The sequence below is a fragment of the Castor canadensis genome, chromosome 12 (genome assembly GCF_047511655.1).
Source record: "Castor canadensis chromosome 12, mCasCan1.hap1v2, whole genome shotgun sequence".
Classification (NCBI taxonomy): Eukaryota; Metazoa; Chordata; class Mammalia; order Rodentia; family Castoridae; genus Castor; species Castor canadensis.
Window position 1 is genome coordinate 92,879,747 of NC_133397.1, and position 17,328 is coordinate 92,897,074.

A 17,328-nucleotide genomic window follows, 5' to 3' on the forward strand; every position below is an offset into this window, starting at 1 on the left:
AAATTGCATTTTGCTCCACATTACTTGCAGGATTCCAGTGAAAAATCTTTCTGACATTTGCATTCCAGGCTTTATTCTTTCACTATTGTGTTTAAGATTAATCTTTTCTCCAAATATAAGAGACTGTAGAGCATTTTTACTCAGCTGAACTCTGTATTAATTTAATAAATTAATTAGAAATGGTTATGATCTGAAGAAAATAAAAGAAGGGAAGCAAAACCATTTAAAGATCTACTTTGTGGTTGTCTAAATACAGAGCTGTTTTCTCCTGGGATCTGCAAGGGATGTGACCACATCACCTTAAGTCACATTGATAGTGCTTAGTAATCGCTCACCTGGAAACCTTTGCATCTTGTCCTTCTCCAGCGTTGAGACTAATTTTATTTTCTGAAAATATAACCAGATGGAATATATCATCTTACATTGACATTTCTTTACCAACTGTAAAGAGGGACATAAATATTCTCTCTTGAACTTGAGCATTCTGAGAGTAACATGCAGGTGGCTTTGGGGTATATTCTTGGAGTAGCTGGCTCTGTTTTCCATAACCATTGAGTAGACAGTCCTGTTCTGTTAAATCATCATATTCACAGCCCAAACACTGGAAAACAGTTAAGCTTTCTGACAGATATCCTGGGGGACATGCTTAGCTGCTTTCTGGACCTTTGCTCAACTTGCCTCATAGGAAAGCATGCTCATCTTGGTTCAGATGACAACAGAGATTCTCATCTAAGATTAGATTTACATGAAATAGAAACTCCAACAAGGGAAGGAATATTTTCAGCATTTTCTGGTACAGAATCTTTGCCATTCATGTAAATTGGGGGATGCCAGGGTATGACATTACATTCAAGGAAAATTATATATATAGGAAAAAAAGTGGGGATTGTTTAGGTATTCAGAGGAATGCTTACTCAGGACAAGCCAGGAGGAGAAGGACTGGAGGTCAGAGCTGAGCAATGATGAAAACAACTCCAAAACTATGGGCAAGACAACCACCCTCCTTGGAAACAGCAGATGCTGAAGGAACATTGTTCAGAAATAACATTTAACAGTGAGATGAGATGACACATTAAAAAAATATGTAGGATTCATGTACAGTATTTACCCAGGCATGATTGATTCCACATCTGCATTTGCTAATGTGCATTAAGTCAGACACGTGTGCCCTGAGACTAGGAAGGGTGAAAACTGACTGTCCTTATGTCTATGCATGCAGGCAACCCTAGAATTTGAATCAAACTGAGAGGTATCTGCAAGGCTTGCAGCAGAGACAGCTTTCTACCACACAGAAAGCTGAGCTAAAGTATAGGAAAGCTACAGGGGAGACCACTGGAAGCTGAATGTACTTGCAATGGATGCACTCACCATCTATGTCCAGAACACAGCACAAAACCTGCTCCTCAGGTTTGGATGCTGGAGTGTCGGGAGTCTGGTGGAAATCACACAAGTCATAGCACCTGGAGTGAACCAAAAACATCTCATCCAAAGAGCGCTGCAACACAGCACTAATGTCCTCCACCTGTTGTAGTTCCCTGTTGAGCCCAAGCATGTGAGGAGATAGAATGTTAACAAGTGAAAGCTTAGATTTGACAACTTCTCAGTTGGTCCTGAAAGGAGGCTAAATGAGGGGCCAGAGACAGTAGAGTGGTTTTCCCTTTGGAGAAGAGGAACCATACAATCCTTCTCTGACTAGTGCAGAGAGTGACTGTTGATGGAATTGAAAAACAGTGTGGGTGTTGGGTGGGGAGTTGCTGAGCAGCAGGTCCTCAATGCACTGGTCAGATAACATGCTGCTGAGCAAGGAGACTCAACCTCCCTGCATGGTGCAGATATGGCATGCACACCATGAGGAACATGGAACCTGCATTTTGCTGCAATTTACTTGCAGAGTCCCAGTGAAGACAGCTTCCTGATGTGGGGATTCCAGGCCTTGTTCTTTCACTACTGTGTTTAATATGAATCTTTTCTCCTACCATAAGAGAGTGTAGAACATTATCTGCTCACCTGAACTCTATTTTAAAGTAAGAAATAAATCAAGTTGTTTTTCAAGCCCTGAAATAAATGCAGGTAAGCAAATTAGTTCAAGGATCTACTTTGGGGTTGTCTAATTGCAGAGCTGTTTTCTCCTGGGGTCTGCAGGGGACATGTCCATATCAAAATCGATCTCATTAACAGTCCTTGGTAATCACTTACACTGGATACTTTGCCTCTTCTCCTTCTTGGGCTTTGCAACCAATTTTGTTTTCTGTGAATATAATCAGATAGAACAAGTCACCTTACATTGCTACTACTTAAGCAGATGCAAACACAGGGACATAAATATTCTCTCTTGAACTCAGATATTCTGAGAGGACCACTGCAGATGGCCTTGGGATGTGTTCTAGGAGTAGCTGGCTCTACATTTCTGCACAACTGTGTACACAGTCCTGTTCTATTAAATCATCAACACATTCACAGCCTGAACACTGTAACACAGTGAAGCAAAAATTTTCTCCCAGATATACTGGGGTTCTTGTTTAGCCCCCTTCAGGGTCTTTGCTCCCCTTGCCTTGTAAAGCTTACTTGTCATGGTTCAGATGACAGTAGACACTGAGATTAGACATATGTGAAATGTAAACTCCCACAATAGATGAAATACTTTCAGGAATCAAGGGTACAGGATCTTTGCCACTCATGTAATTTGGGGTGCCAGGGTATGACCTTTCCTTCAGGAAAATTCCTCACATAGGCAATGACAGTGATGCTCAGAGGAACGCTTTTTCAGGAGAAGCTAGGAGGAGAGGGACTGGAGATCAGAGCTGAGCAATTGCAGTACCAACTCCCAAAAGTGTGGGCAAGACTACCATCCTCCTTAGACAATGGGTGATGTTGAAGGAACACTGTTCAGAAATGACATTTGACAGGGACATGAATTGACCCATTTGAAAAAAAAACAGACTGTAGGATTCACTCACTTTCCTCACCCTGGCATGCATTGATTCCACATCCTTCATTGTCTAATGTGCATCAAGTCAGACAGGTGTGCCCTCACACTAGGGTGAAAACTCATTACCCTTATGTCTGCACATGAAAGCAGTCCAAGAGGTTGACTTAACTGAGGTGTCTCTGCAGGGCTTGCAGCAGAGACAGATTTCGACCACACAGAAAGCTAGATATAGAATAGGCAGGCTCTGTGGGAGTCCATGGGGAGCTTCATCCTTTTTTCTATTGGTTTACTCACCATCTGCATCCAGAAAACAGCTCACACCTGCTCCTCAGGTGTGGATGCTGGAGTGTCGGGAGTCTGCTGGAAATCACACAAGGCCTGGCAACTTGAAGGAGGCAAATATAACTCATCCAACTGTGTGCTGCAGCACTGCAGTAATGTCCTCTACCTCTTGCAGTTCCCTGCTGAACCCAAGTGTGCAAGGAAAAGAAAAGGTTAAACAGTGAAAGTTTAAACTTGACAACTTCTCACTTGGTCCTGAAAGAAGGCTAACTGAGCGGCTAAAGAAGGAAGAATGGTTTTCCCTTTGGAAAAGAGGAACGATACAATACTCTGAGTGGGTCCGAGAGTGATTGTTGATGGCGTTCAAGAACAGTGTGAGTGTATGGGGGGGGGGGGCGGAGGTGTGGAAAGCAGGAAGACCTCAATGTACTAGTCAGATAACATGCTGGTGAGCAAGGAGACTCAACTTCCCTGGATGGTGAAGGAATGGCAGGCACACTATGAGAACCACAGAGGCTGTATTTTTCTCCACTTTACTTGCAGGGTTCCAAAGAAGAAAGCTTCCTAATATGGGCACTCCTGGCCTTGCTCTTTCACTATTGTGTGTAAGATGAATCTTTTTGTGTAACATAAGAGACAGTAGAACACTTTTGCTCACCTGAACTCTATTTTCATGTTAGAAATTAATTATAAAAAGTTTACAAGCCACAAAAATAAAAGAAGGAATGCAAAACAGTTTAAGGATCTAGTGTGCAACTGTCCAATTCCAGAGCTGTATTCTTCTGGGATTCTCAGGGGACAAGTCTACATCACCTTTGGTCTCATTAACACTCCTTGCTAATCACTTACCTGGGAGCCTTTGCCTCCTGTCTTTCTCCAGCTGCGTAACCAATTTCATTTTCTGAAAATATAATCAGATGGATCAAGTCACCTTACATTGCTACTTTTTTTAACACCTGCAAACACAGCGCATGAATAAATATTCTCTCTTGAACTCAGGTATTCTCAGGAGACCACTGCAGGTGGCCTTGGGATGTGTTCTAGAACTAGGTGGCTCTGTTCTCCAGAACAATTGTGTAGACAGTCCTGTTCTTTAAATCATCAACACTCATTCTGAGTCTGAACACTGGAATGCAGTCAAGCATGCATTTCCCTCTCCCACTGCAGACATCATGGGGTACTTGCTTAGCAGCCTTCTGGACCTTTGCTCACCTATGAGGTGGTACAGTTTGTTTGTCTCGCTTCAGATGACAACACATACTGAGATTAGATTTGTATGAAATAGAAACTCCCACAGGTTTGAATTACTATCAGCCATCTTTGGTACAGGAGTCTTGCAATGGATGTAAGTTAGGGGGTGCCAGGGTGTGACGTTCCCTTCAGGAAAGTTTTGCACAAAGGCCATGATAGTGGTTGGAGGTTTAGGTACTCAGAGGAATGTTTATCGAGGACATGCCGGGAAATGAGGAGCTGGAGATCAGAGCTGAGAAATCACACTAGCAATTCCAAAATTATGGGCAAGACTATCATCCTGCTTGGAGAATGGCTGACTCTGAAGGAGCACTGTTCAGAAATAACATTTATCAAGGAGTTGAGATGATCCAATAAGAAACACACTGTATTACTGACACTCTCCTCACCCTGGTATCCACTGATACCACATCCTGCATTTGCTAATGTGCATCAAGTCAGACTGGTGTGCCCTTTGACTAGAAGGGGTGAAAACTGACTGTCCTTATGTGTGTGCAGGAATGCAGTCCTACAGTCTGATTCAAACCAACGAGTATCTGCAGGGGTTGCAGCAGAGACAGCTTTCTACCACACAGACAGCTGAACGAAAGAATGGGAATGCTACATGGAAGACCACTGGGGCCTCAATCTATTTTTAGTGGGTGTCCTCACCATCCATGTCCAGAATACAGCACACAGACTGTTCCTCAGGTTGGGACACTGGAGTGTTGGGAGTCTGGTGGAAATCACACAAGTCATGCCACCTGGAAGGAGTCAAATACACCTCATCCACTGAGTACTGCAGCACTGCAGTAATGTCCTCCACATATATCAGTTCCCTGCTGAAACCAAACACATTAGAAGAGCAGGTTAATCAGTGAAAGTTTACACTTCACAACTTCTCACTCTTTCTGAAGGGAGGCTAAATTAGGGTCCAGAGAAGGCAGAGTAGTTTTCCATTTGGAAAAGAGGAACCAAGCAATCCCTCTCTGACTAGGTTAGAAATTGATTGTTGTTGGAGGTAGAGAACAGTACATTTGTGTTTGCAGTGGGAGGTGGGTTGGAGAGCAGCCATTCTCCAGGGCAATGGTCAGATAACATGCTGATGAGCAAGGAGACTCAACCTCCCTGTGTAGTGCATGCATGGCATACATGCCATGAGAACCACAGAAGTTGCAGTTTGCTCCACTTTACTTGCAGGGTTTCAGTGAAGAAGCCTTGCTGATATGGGCATTCCAGACTTTGTTCTTTCACTATTGCATTCCATCCAGATTTTGATTCCAGTTGCTTTTTTGTGGTTGGAATCCCAGACAACCAAATGCTATGAAAGAGCATGTGCCTCTCCTCCCAATTTTCTCACAAAAGTCAGTGAAGTTCACCCCGATTTCCGGAAAACCTGAGTATCATTGAAATGGGGTTTCCCTGAGTCTAGGTTAATAAATGTGACAAAATAATAGAAGGAAACTAACAGAAAAGCCATCAAAAATGAGACCCCATTCCAGTCTGGCAGAAAAGATGAGAAAAGATATATTCAGCCTGTTCTGGTTTTCCTTGAAACTGAGGTCTCCAGGTGACACCACTGCTTAATAACCCATGATTTCACATCACCTGAAGATCATAGGCTCTTCCTCTTCTTCTTGCTTCTTATTATCTTGGGTCCCTGCAAAACAAATTCAGACAGAAACAATCACAATGAAGACTTTTGTTATGACTCGTTACATAGTGCTAATTTAGGCACATGGATGTAACTATTCTTGGTGTGAGAACAGGATATCTTGAGAGAAATACTCAAAAGCCTCCAGATTTTGTCCTTTGAGAAACAGAAAGGTTTCTTTTCCTCAACCACAGGGCAAGCTGTTCCTGACTTGCTCAATTAATATGACAGTGGCCTCTGTCTTGAATCTGGTGATCAGTTAAAACTATGCTTTGTCCCAGTCAACAGGAAATCTTTAATACTGACTTTCTAGAAATGTTTCTGCAAGATTCAGCCCTTACTCTGTCAGATACTCTGGTTGTTCTTGGTCAAGTTGAGATTATATATGAGACTAAACTGATGGATACAATCTATAGAGCCTTAGGAGAAAAGACTTCTTATGCAACAAAGAACAAGATAGTTTACATTCAAGAGGATGGAGAGAGCCACAACACATGCCATGCCTCCCAGAATTATTCCAAACACATCCAAGAAGTGTGTGTATGTCAGTAGGTATATTGCACCTTGTCATTGAGAAGACAACTTACAGGAGAGAGAGACTGAGGCTGGGAGTTGAGGAGCCATGACCACAGTATCTCCAATAATGTGGTCAAGAGTACCAACATGCTTGGATGGTCACTAATGTTGTTCAGTATCAACAATTAGCAAGAACAGTACAGGAGAGATTAACTGTCCAACTTACAGAATAAGCTCAGACATCAGTGGTGGTTGTGTCTATTTAAAGTCTTTTCAACCTTATATCTCTGGTTCATTGGTGTTCACCACTAGGAAATTTCCTTTGGACTTCCAGAAAAATGGTTGCTATGAGTGCAGTTCTCTTTAAAAAGGAGTACTTACCAGCTGCCTCCAGAGAAGATTCTTCACAGTCATCCAACAGAACATCAGTGATGCTGAGAGGATGGTGGGTTTTGGAAAGGTCAATGTAACTTGAGGAAGACCTAAGACCTTCATCTAATGAGTCCTCAAGAGTTTCTTTAACTCTCTCCTCCTGTCCCTCTCTGCTCAGCCTGGTGGGATAGAATGTGATTAAATCAAGAGGATGAGATACAAGTTTCCCACATTCTCCTGATAGAGGCATAAGGGCATGGTAACATATGGTAGTAACACTCCCTTCAAAGAGAAAAAAAACAAAACCCCAGGATGAGGATGAGGCATAGCTGCTTTGATGGCACCAGACAGGATGGGGAGCTCAGTGTACTGATAAGAAAGTGAGCTGATAAAGGATTTTCAACTCCCCCACTCCGTGCCTCCTACCCCTGTATGCTGTATGATGTACAGCACACACAGAGAGCTGTAAGAATGGCTTAACCTTTCCTACAAGTCATGCTGATTTTACATCAAGCAGAACAGTAAATGCTGTGGAGACACTGCAGAGTTCAAGAGTCTTGGGCATTTTAGGATTCTTTATGTATAGAGAGACATGATACAGTTTTTCTTTTTGGTCTGGTTAGGTTTTTTGCTATGAAATCTCTGCCAAAAAGGTGAGACCAACTATACAGAAACCAGATAAGCACCTCAACTGCAATTTATCCAAACAAAAGAAAACAGGTAGATTCTGTGAGTTCAAAGATTTCACAGGCTTAATAGTTCCACCCATTATACAGATGAATACCACCAAGACAATGGACATTTTGTGAAATATGTGGCTGCTCTTGACTTGGGACTGTTCATTTGCAGACTCTTTTTGTATTTTACCCATCCTACCCCAAACTCTGAATATTTATTGTTACCTGGGGGACAGCCATTTGCAATCATTATCATTTCCCTCCTCTTCATGATTTCCTGCAATCAAAGTCAGAAATGAGTAGTTAAGCATTGAATACTCTCACATTACTCATTAAAAAAACACAGTGGCCTCAGACATAAATATCCATGGAGGATGTCAAGATCCAAAGAGAAAATGGTAGTGTATATCTCATATATTGTATTCCCATGAATGACATGCCTTTGTTTTATTACTCATCAGCTAACACTTCTCAGATTGATGCACCACCCAGATTGCAAACAGTGCTGAAAATGGAAAGACTATTTAAAGTATCTTGTGTTAGAGGCCACGAATAGCCAAGGCAATACTCAGTCAAAAGAACAATGCAGGAGGTATCACAATACCTGACTTCAAACTATATTACAAAGCAATAACAATAAAAACAGCATGGTACTGGCACAAAAACAGACATGAAGACCAGTGGAACAGAATAGAGGACCCAGATATGAAGCCACACAACTATAACCAACTTGTCTTTGACAAAGGGGCTAAAAATATATGATGGAGAAATAGCAGCCTCTTCAACAAAAACTGCTGGGAAAACTGGTTAGCAGTCTGCAAAAAACTGAAACTAGATCCATGTATATCACCCTATACCAAGATTAACTCAAAATGGATCAAGGATCTTAATATCAGACCACAAACTCTAAAGTTGATACAGGAAAGAGTAGGAAATACTCTGGAGTTAGTAGGTATAGGTAAGAAATTTCTCAACAAAACCCCAGCAGCACAGCAACACAGAGATAGAATAGATAAATGGAACCTCATAAAGCTAAAAAGCTTCTGTTCATCAAAAAAAATGGTCTCTAAACTGAAGAGAACACCCACAGAGTGGGAGAAAATATTTGCCAGCTATACATCAGACAAAGGACTGATAACCAGAATATATAAGGAACTTAAAAAACTAAACTCTCCCAAAACTAATGAAACAATAAAGAAATGGGCAAGTGAACTAAACAGAACTTTCTCAAAAAAAGAAATTCAAATGGCCAAAAGAACACACGAAAAAATGCTCACCATCTCTAGCAATAAAGGAAATGCAAATTAAAACCACACTAAGATTCCACCTCACCCCTGTTAGAATAGCCATCATCAGCAACACCACCAACAACAGGTGTTGGCGAGGATGCGGGGAAAAAGGAACCCTCTTACACTGTTGGTGGGAATGTAAACTAGTACAACCACTCTGGAAAAAAATTTGGAGGCTACTTAAAAAGCTAGACATTGATCTACCATTTGATCCAGCAATACCACTCTTGGGGATATACCCAAAACACTGTGACACAGGTTACTCCAGAGGCACCTGCACACCCATGTTTACTGTGGCACTATTCAGAGTAGCCAAGTTATGGAAACAGCCAAGATGCCCCACTACTGACAAATGGATTAAAAAATGTGGTATCTATACACAATGGAATTTTATGCAGCCATGAAGAAGAATGAAATGTTATCATTCGCTGGTAAATGGATGGAATTGGAGAACATCATTCTGAGTGAGGTTAGCCTGGCCCAAAAGACCAAAAATCGTATGTTCTCCCTCATATGTGGACATTAGATCAAGGGCAAACACAACAATGGGATTGGACTTTGAGCACATGATTAAAGCGAGAGCACACAAGGGAGGGGTAAGGATAGGTAAGACACCTAGCATTTGTTGCCCTTAATGCAGAGAAACCAAAGCAGATACCTTAAAAGCAACTGAGGCCAATAGGAAAAGGGGACCAGGAACTAGAGAAAAGGTGAGATCAAAAAGAATTAACCTAGAAGGTAACACACATGCACAGGAAATTAATGTGAGTCAACTCTCTGTATACCTATCCTTATCTCAACCAGCAAAAACCCTTGTTCCTTCCTATTATTGCTTATACTCTCTCTACAACAAAATTAGAAATAAGGGCAAAATAGTTTCTGCTGGGTATTGAGGGGGTGGGGGGGAGAGGGAGGGGGCACAGTGGGTGGTAAGGAAGGGTGTGGATGCAGGGGGGAGAAATGACCCAAGCCTTGTATGCACATATGAATAATAAAAGAAAAAAAAGGAAGAATTAACTTAGAATGTAATACACATGCACAGGAAATCAATGCAAGTCAACTCCCTGTATAGCTATCCTTATCTCAACTAGCAAAAACCCTTGTTCCTTCCTATTATTGCTTATACTCTCTCTACAACAAAATTAGAGATAAGGGCAAAATAGTTTCTGCTGGGTATCGAGGGGTGGGGGGGAGAGGCAGGGGGTGGGGGGTAAGGGGGGGGTAAGGGAGGGGGTGGGGTGGAAGAAATGAACCAAACATCATATGCACATATGAATAAAATAAAATTTTTTTTAAAAAAGTATCTTGTGTTACCCAGTTCGTCACATTATCTAGCTGCCTGTGGTTTCTATACCTGCAACATTCATGGAAAAAAGGAGTAGAGAATGCAAATGGGAAAGGGTAAGGATAAGGAAAAATATACCAAATGCCTCAGTGATTATCTATATAAAGTGATATTCCATGTATATGGCGAAGTCTCTGCTGTCAAGATTTCACTTCTTCCTAACTTGACCTATCGGTGACGTGCACATCCAAGGAAAATGCCCAGAGATTAGTCTGAAGATATCAAACACAAAATCTCAAGTGTCAGTCAAAAGACCCAGAAAAGACAATGTTGAAAGAGAGCAAAGTCAACAAACGGACTGCCCAAATTCAAGAGTTCTCACATACCTTCAGTAACCTAGAAGTGGTGGTACTCCTGAGAGAATCCATTAATCATACACTCAGAAAGAGATCCTCACAAAGACACTTATCAAAGAAAAGACTATGCAATGGAAAAGGAATCTATTGAACAAGTGATGCTGGAACAAATGGACATTCAGAAGCCAGAGAATATAGTCCTTATAAATTTCACAAATACTAAATCAGAATGGATCACAGACCTCAAGTGTAAACCATAAACTGTCTTTTGCCCCAGTACTGGGAATGAAACCTAGGGCCTTGCATATTCTTGGCAAACTCTCTATCACTGAACTACACACCCAGCCTACAATCTTTTTATACAATGCCCAAAGATGATGAACAAAATCTATGTGATTGTGGGTTTGTGTTTAGCCAAAAGCACAATTCACAAAAGAAAGAATGGATAAGTCAGACTTTGTTAAAATTGACCTCTGTTCTGTGAAAAACATGGTTAAGGTAACTAAAAGAGAAAGGACACACTGGGAGAAAAAATCTTTATAAACATGGCTGGTAATATATAAAGAGATGATTTTTGCCTAGCACTGCTGGCTCACAACTGTAATCCTAGCTACTCAGGAATCAGACATCAGAAGGATCGCAGTTCTAGGCCAGCCTGGGCAAACAGTTCACAAGACCCTATCTTTAAAAAACCCATCAGAGAAAAGGGCTGGTGGAGTGGCTCAAGGAGCAGGCCCTAAGTTCAAACTCTCATTCCAACAAAAAAAAAAAAAGAAAAAAGATATGAGTCTTTGGAGTTCTAGGTAAGGGAGGTAGGAATGAATAGGTGGAGTAAGGTGGACTTTTAGGAGCATAGAACTCTGCCATGTCACTGCTATAGAGTGTATATATAATTCTGTGTCTTCCAAAAGTACCTAAGAAGCCCCAAAGAATGAGGGTCTTTACTTTTATAAATGCATTCAGGAAAATTCCATTCCTACCTATGATGACTACAGCTACTATGTGATCCATTTTCTGTACATCAGAAGATTGAATTTCAGGAAAGATAAAATGATCAATTGTCCAGAATTCGAAAGAAAACAAATAGGTTGAGACTGGGAAGCTTTTGTTTTTAGTCTGGAACAACTTTAACTCTAACAAGCTATCTCCTGTCATGTCCCTCTTCTGCTTTAACACTGGAGAGCTACTGCCCTCCTCATCAAAGGCCATGATCCATCAGAGAGAGGATGATAGAGGAGGCAGACACAATGACCTCCACAATGTGCATTTATCTTTTGTGTTTCCATGCAGACAGTCCTGCTCTTCCCCTCGCCCAAAAATTAACTTGGAAACCAAAACAGCTGGTAACAGTCAAATTGTAAGTGGAGTGTCTGTGAGCTGGGGATCTCGCATAGCTGGGTGAAATAAAGGCCTGTGATCATCTCACCTGGACTGAGCTTGAGGACAAGGCACTCAGCTAGCCAGCACCTCTCAGCCAGCTGCTCTTGGAAGCCCAGTGCCTGCTCATCACTGCTGTCATCCTTGGTGAGGAGGTCCTTGAGATGTTGACTGAGGAGAAATGACACATCTCTCCCCTGTTGTAACTTCTGCTCTAACTGGGACAGCTTCCAGGCCTGGTCTTTGATGAGGATGTTAGATTTCCTGAGGTAGAACAGAGAGAAAATGAAGCCTTGCAAAGAGTTACACCATAGATTGTATGGGCTTTGACAGAGATGTCTGTGAGAATATCCCTCATGAGCCCTTGGGAGAATTCCAGCATGTGTTTGGTGACCTGTCTGAAGGAAAAGGAAAAGGCAAGTAGAACAAAGTCTTCCCTTATGTCAGAAAACACTCCTGGTGTAAGATTCCTCCATAGTGTCCAGGTCCACTCTGTGACCAAAACCAGCTACATTCCTAAAGCTCCATAATAAACACATCTTTTCACCTCCTCATTTGGCAATGGACATTTTTTTGGATATGAACTTTTTTGAGGGGTGTGACTTTCTACCGTCTCCTATCCCAGGATATCTCTTAGTTCCCCCAGCTGACATTTACCTCAGAGAGTTGCACACCAGCCAACCACCAGCCCTGCACAGAGCCCCCTTACCTCAGCTTCTCAGTGAGCACCAGCGTCTCTGTCAGCTCCCCCTCCTCAGGCTGCAGCTTCTCTCCCAGCACCTCCTCAATGACTTTGAAGTCTCCACACTCTAAGAAAAGACAGGCGCACCCATCCCAGTGGATAGCTGAACACACTGCAGTGTCCTCCCTAAGACAAACATTGCCCCAGGGCCAGGCTTTGTCTAGAGATTTCACATTTTAATTTCCTAGTGTCTTTACTAGATTACATTTAATTGTCTCATTGGAGAAATCAGGCTCAAATGTAAGCAAACTCACCAATGACTCACTTGGTAAATGGCAGAGTCAGAATTCACATCACTGAGGTCTGATTCTGATCTAGGACCACTGTAATTACCAAACCTTGCACTTCTAAGTCAAAACACTGAGCTGGGTCTGAAGCAGTGATTTCCTTTCTGCTCAGACACTAGGGTTAATCATTTCCTGAGTCTGTCCCAAGGCCCATTGTTACCTCAACACTGTCTTGGGGATATCTTCCTTCTTCAAGTTCAAAATTGTTTCTTACAATTATATTCTAACTCTAAGAAAAGATGATAATATGTTCTTTCAAAACTTACCTCTGAACTTCCTTAAAAGACTTCTAATTTTCTTTTTAGTTATTTTCAATTTTAAAAAAATCTGCAAGAAGTTTTGAAAAAGAAGTTGTATATAAATGAGGATAAATGCAGCTGAGAGTTGGAATGATTCCTTCTAAACTTGCTAGCTATTGCGCATGGCCCCTGTTCACATGATTCCTTGAGTCACTACAGATCCTCTTACAAACAGGCTGGTGGGCTCCTATTCCCAGCTGACTGTGGGAGGGGAGATCCTGCTGTCACCTTGGCTTGCATATTTCTCTGGCTGGTGGTCTCCTTTGCACACCCCCATTCTCACTTTGGCCTCATGTTGCATAGCTGAGATACTTGAAGTCCACCTGGAACTGCTGGCTGTTTGGTAACTGTAAAGATTTACCAGCTCAGAGAGAAAGCAAATTACAGATTGTCTGATATCTCAGAAGTACATTCCTCTGCTCCACAGAGTATCAAATGACCCTCCTGGAATATAAGAAGAACCTGTCCCCCAGGATGTCCTAGTGCTTCCCCTCACCAGGGTTTCTTTGGTCTCAGTGGGGTCACTTATGATGCCACAGTTTCAGTTACCAGCAGACTTTCCTGTACCTCATTTGAAACAAGTACTGTACTGCACTGCCATGTCTCTAGCATGATCAGTACAGAGCTTGGCCAATTAGAATACAGTCGAAGCTTAAACATAGCTGGTGAGGGCCAGGCCTCTGTGTTGGTCTCAACACTGATGTTATGTTTGCAGAATCTGACATGGCACAGAGAGGAGCCCAAGAAATGTTTTGACCAGCTCTTGAGAAAAGCAGGCAATTTTCTCCCTTAATCAAGTATCAGTAACTAGGATTTCAACCCTAGTTCCACTCTGCACACTTTGTGATCCTTTGTGTCACCATTTTTCTACCCTCAGCAAATTCAGGGAGAAATTTCATCTTCTATGTTTCTAGGAATATGGGAAGGATGACATTTGTTTGATAAAGGGAATTGAAGAATCAAGTTGGGGAGACATTTCACTTCTCATAGAGAAAACAGGTTCTCATTCACCACTTGAGTTACTATTGTTAGGACCCGGAATCCTATTCCCCCGAGAGACAGAGAGCCAGGCGAGAATGCAATCAACAAAGCAGAGTTTATTGGGCTGGCTAGCCAGGGTCGAGCTCCCACACGGACACGCAGGACCGGTTAGGAAAACACGACCCTGAGCCTCTTTAGGGGAAATCTTATATAGACTGCGGTGGCATGCATATTTTCGTTATCAACATTGGGCAAGCAGGCAGAGCACATCTTGCGCGTACCTCACATCTTGCACGTACTTCACATCTTGCATGTACCCCCCACTCACATTCCCCACATTCTATATGCCCTAACTGAGCCCTGCCGCATTGCTTATCTTATCTACATGGGATGTTTGGTACTGGTTTCTCCAACAAGGGGGTTGGGGCCCGCTGAGACCTCCTATTCCTTTCACTATCAACCTACAAAACTTACTGTATTTCCACAGCTGGTTGGCCAGGGAATACACAGTAGCTTCAGATATAAGAAACTTCTCTTTGAGGTCTCGGAGCTGCTGTTTTGTCTCCTCAAGCTGAAAGCACAATTTCTTGTAGGTTTCTAGGATGTTCATCTCTGCCCTTGATGCAGAAAAAGGGCTGGAAGATCCTGCCATGATGGTGTTTGTGGCAGAAGAATCCAAGCCAGGGACTGTGGAGAAGAAACCCAAACACATGAACTCAAACTGGTGTCATCAGGTCTGAAGGATGACAGTAACTGTAACTATTAACTTACTGTTGAAAGAAAGTTGATCAACACCCCACTTGAGAGTCCTTAATCCTGTAAAGAAGGGTCAGGATGCCAGAATTCACATCCAAAGGCACTACCTGTAGCTCAAACTCCACAAGGAGTGAGGGAGGTAGGGCCCAGACTGCCAGGTAATGTCCTGGAGCAACAGTAACAGAATTAGAATGTGGAGGGTGTCATGGAATGTCTCCTGCCTCCCAACTGTCAGCCTAGTTTGAAACATAACAGGTATCTGATCTCAGTGGAAGTTACTGTTGATGAGGGCTTTTTAGTCATCTGCTAGTTTCAATAGCGGTGTGCTGTGCCACCTCTCTTTCCTAAGAAACTAAGCCTCATTGCTTATTCTTATGTGTGGCCAAAATCAAATCAAAGAAGAAATGGCTTACAAGGAGTTACACTTTCTTCACAGCTACCCAGAAGTACATTTCTTTAACATTAGAGCATGTATTAAAAGGCTTTTTGTCAAATGAAAACTGTAAAACTTTGCTGATGTACAAGTGTCATGTGTTGTGTGAATATTCTCCCCTGATACCTAACTGAATTAAAACATGTAGAACACAGAACTATGTATGATGCTAAGAGAATAAATTACTAGTGATTAAAATTTTTTTCTGTGCTTTATCACTCCAGGTTTCACTTAATTATTTATTATTTTTATATTGTGAGGGGTGGGGGCACATTGAAGCATTTATAAAGGTTCTTATCATTCATACTTGAATTCACTCCCTCACTGCTCTGTTTCTGATTCCTGGAACAATTTCAACAGGTATTATTTTTGCATTTACACATATGTGTATACCGTATTTACATTGTATACATTCCCTGCCACCTCACCCCTTCTCACTGATGCCAACCCCCACCCCCAGGGAAAACCTGTTCCACTCTCCTATTCTCAGTTTTTGTAGAAGAAAATCCATAATAGATGAAAAGAGAAACATGACATTTTTGCTAGTTTGAGATAAGGATAGCTACATGGGGAGTTTCCTTTTATTATTTCCATGCATATATGTATTACATCCCCAATTGGTTCATCTATACCTTTCTTCTTCACTCCTCCCTTGTACCCTTCCCATGGTGGCCCTGTCCAGTTTAAGATATCTATATTCATTCATGTACTGTGAGCATATCAACCACCCTCTTTCTTTCTCCATAGTCTGCTTTTGGAAAATATATATGTACATATATATATTTCATATATATATATATATTTCATATATATATATATATATATATTTCATATATATATATATATATATATATGAATAGAGACTGAACATTGGGCTTGGGTTTAACTCTACTGATTGAGTCACATCTCCAAACATTACATTTCTATGTTTGTTTCTTTTCTCTCATTGGGGCAGATCCAACCCCAAGCCAAGTGTGCCATTTCTACTTCTTCATCTACTTCTCTATGTTGGGTTGTTTTGGCTTCATTTATATTTTGTTTCCTTGGTTTTTGTTTTTTTGCTTCGTTTTTGTTTTATTTATTGATTGATTGTTGCAAAGTAGGAGAGCTCTAATGCTTGGGCCACACCTGCAGCTCATTTTGTCTGCTTATTTGGAGATGGAGTTTCTGGAAGTATTTGTTTAGGATAGCCTGAAACCATAAGCCTCCTGACCTCAGACTATCACGTAGCTAGGATAGCAAGGTGTGAGCCACCAGCACCCAGCTGGCTTTTAGATTTTTGACACAGGATCTTCCCCTGTAGTCCAGGCTGACCTCAGACTCGTGATCCTACTGTCTCCACCTTCCACATGCAACCACGCACCAAATATTTGTTTTTTAATGTCACTGAACACCAGTTAATGTTACTTATGAATTACATCCTAGCTCCACAAGAGCTCTTCCCAAGCTTATAGCATGATTAAAATGGTTATCTGTATAACTTTGAGTACATGCTGTGAGAATCTATTTTGGGAAGACTTATAAATATGCTATTCCATTGGTTCCACATATTGAACCAAACAGGGCCCATCATTGCTCAATAGATCAGGTGAGTGAATTAACTTAATGCTGTTGACTTGTGGTTGAATTCCAGTAATAGATGATCAAGGGTATGAGTGTAGGGTACAACAGGGTCTGGTGACAGAGAAGCTGAGATTGGGGTGAGATGGGTAGGCAGAGAGGCAGTGATGCCCTGAGCCACCTCCTCATTTTCTCAGTTGTCCTTATGATCCTATCATCTCTTAATAGTGCCACCAGCTGGGGAACAACCCTTCAGCACATAGCCTTTAACAGAGTTGTACCTCATATCCAACCACAACATCC

General features: G+C 41.8%; 1 protein-coding gene across 1 annotated transcript; it reads right to left on the reverse strand.

Moving 5' to 3' along the window:
- Positions 1–331: 331 nt before the first annotated feature.
- LOC141414737 (NBPF family member NBPF6-like protein) lies at positions 332–16,134 on the reverse strand. The gene is made up of 8 exons (XM_074049039.1): positions 14,751–16,134; positions 12,677–12,776; positions 12,017–12,231; positions 7,886–7,937; positions 6,993–7,162; positions 4,061–4,112; positions 1,369–1,460; positions 332–387 (listed from the first exon to the last, which is right to left on the reverse strand). The coding sequence occupies exons 1-8, from the start codon at positions 14,986–14,988 to the stop codon at positions 332–334; spliced, it is 975 nt and encodes a 324-aa protein (XP_073905140.1). The 5' UTR covers positions 14,989–16,134.
- Between the last annotated feature and the right edge of the window lie 1,194 nt (positions 16,135–17,328).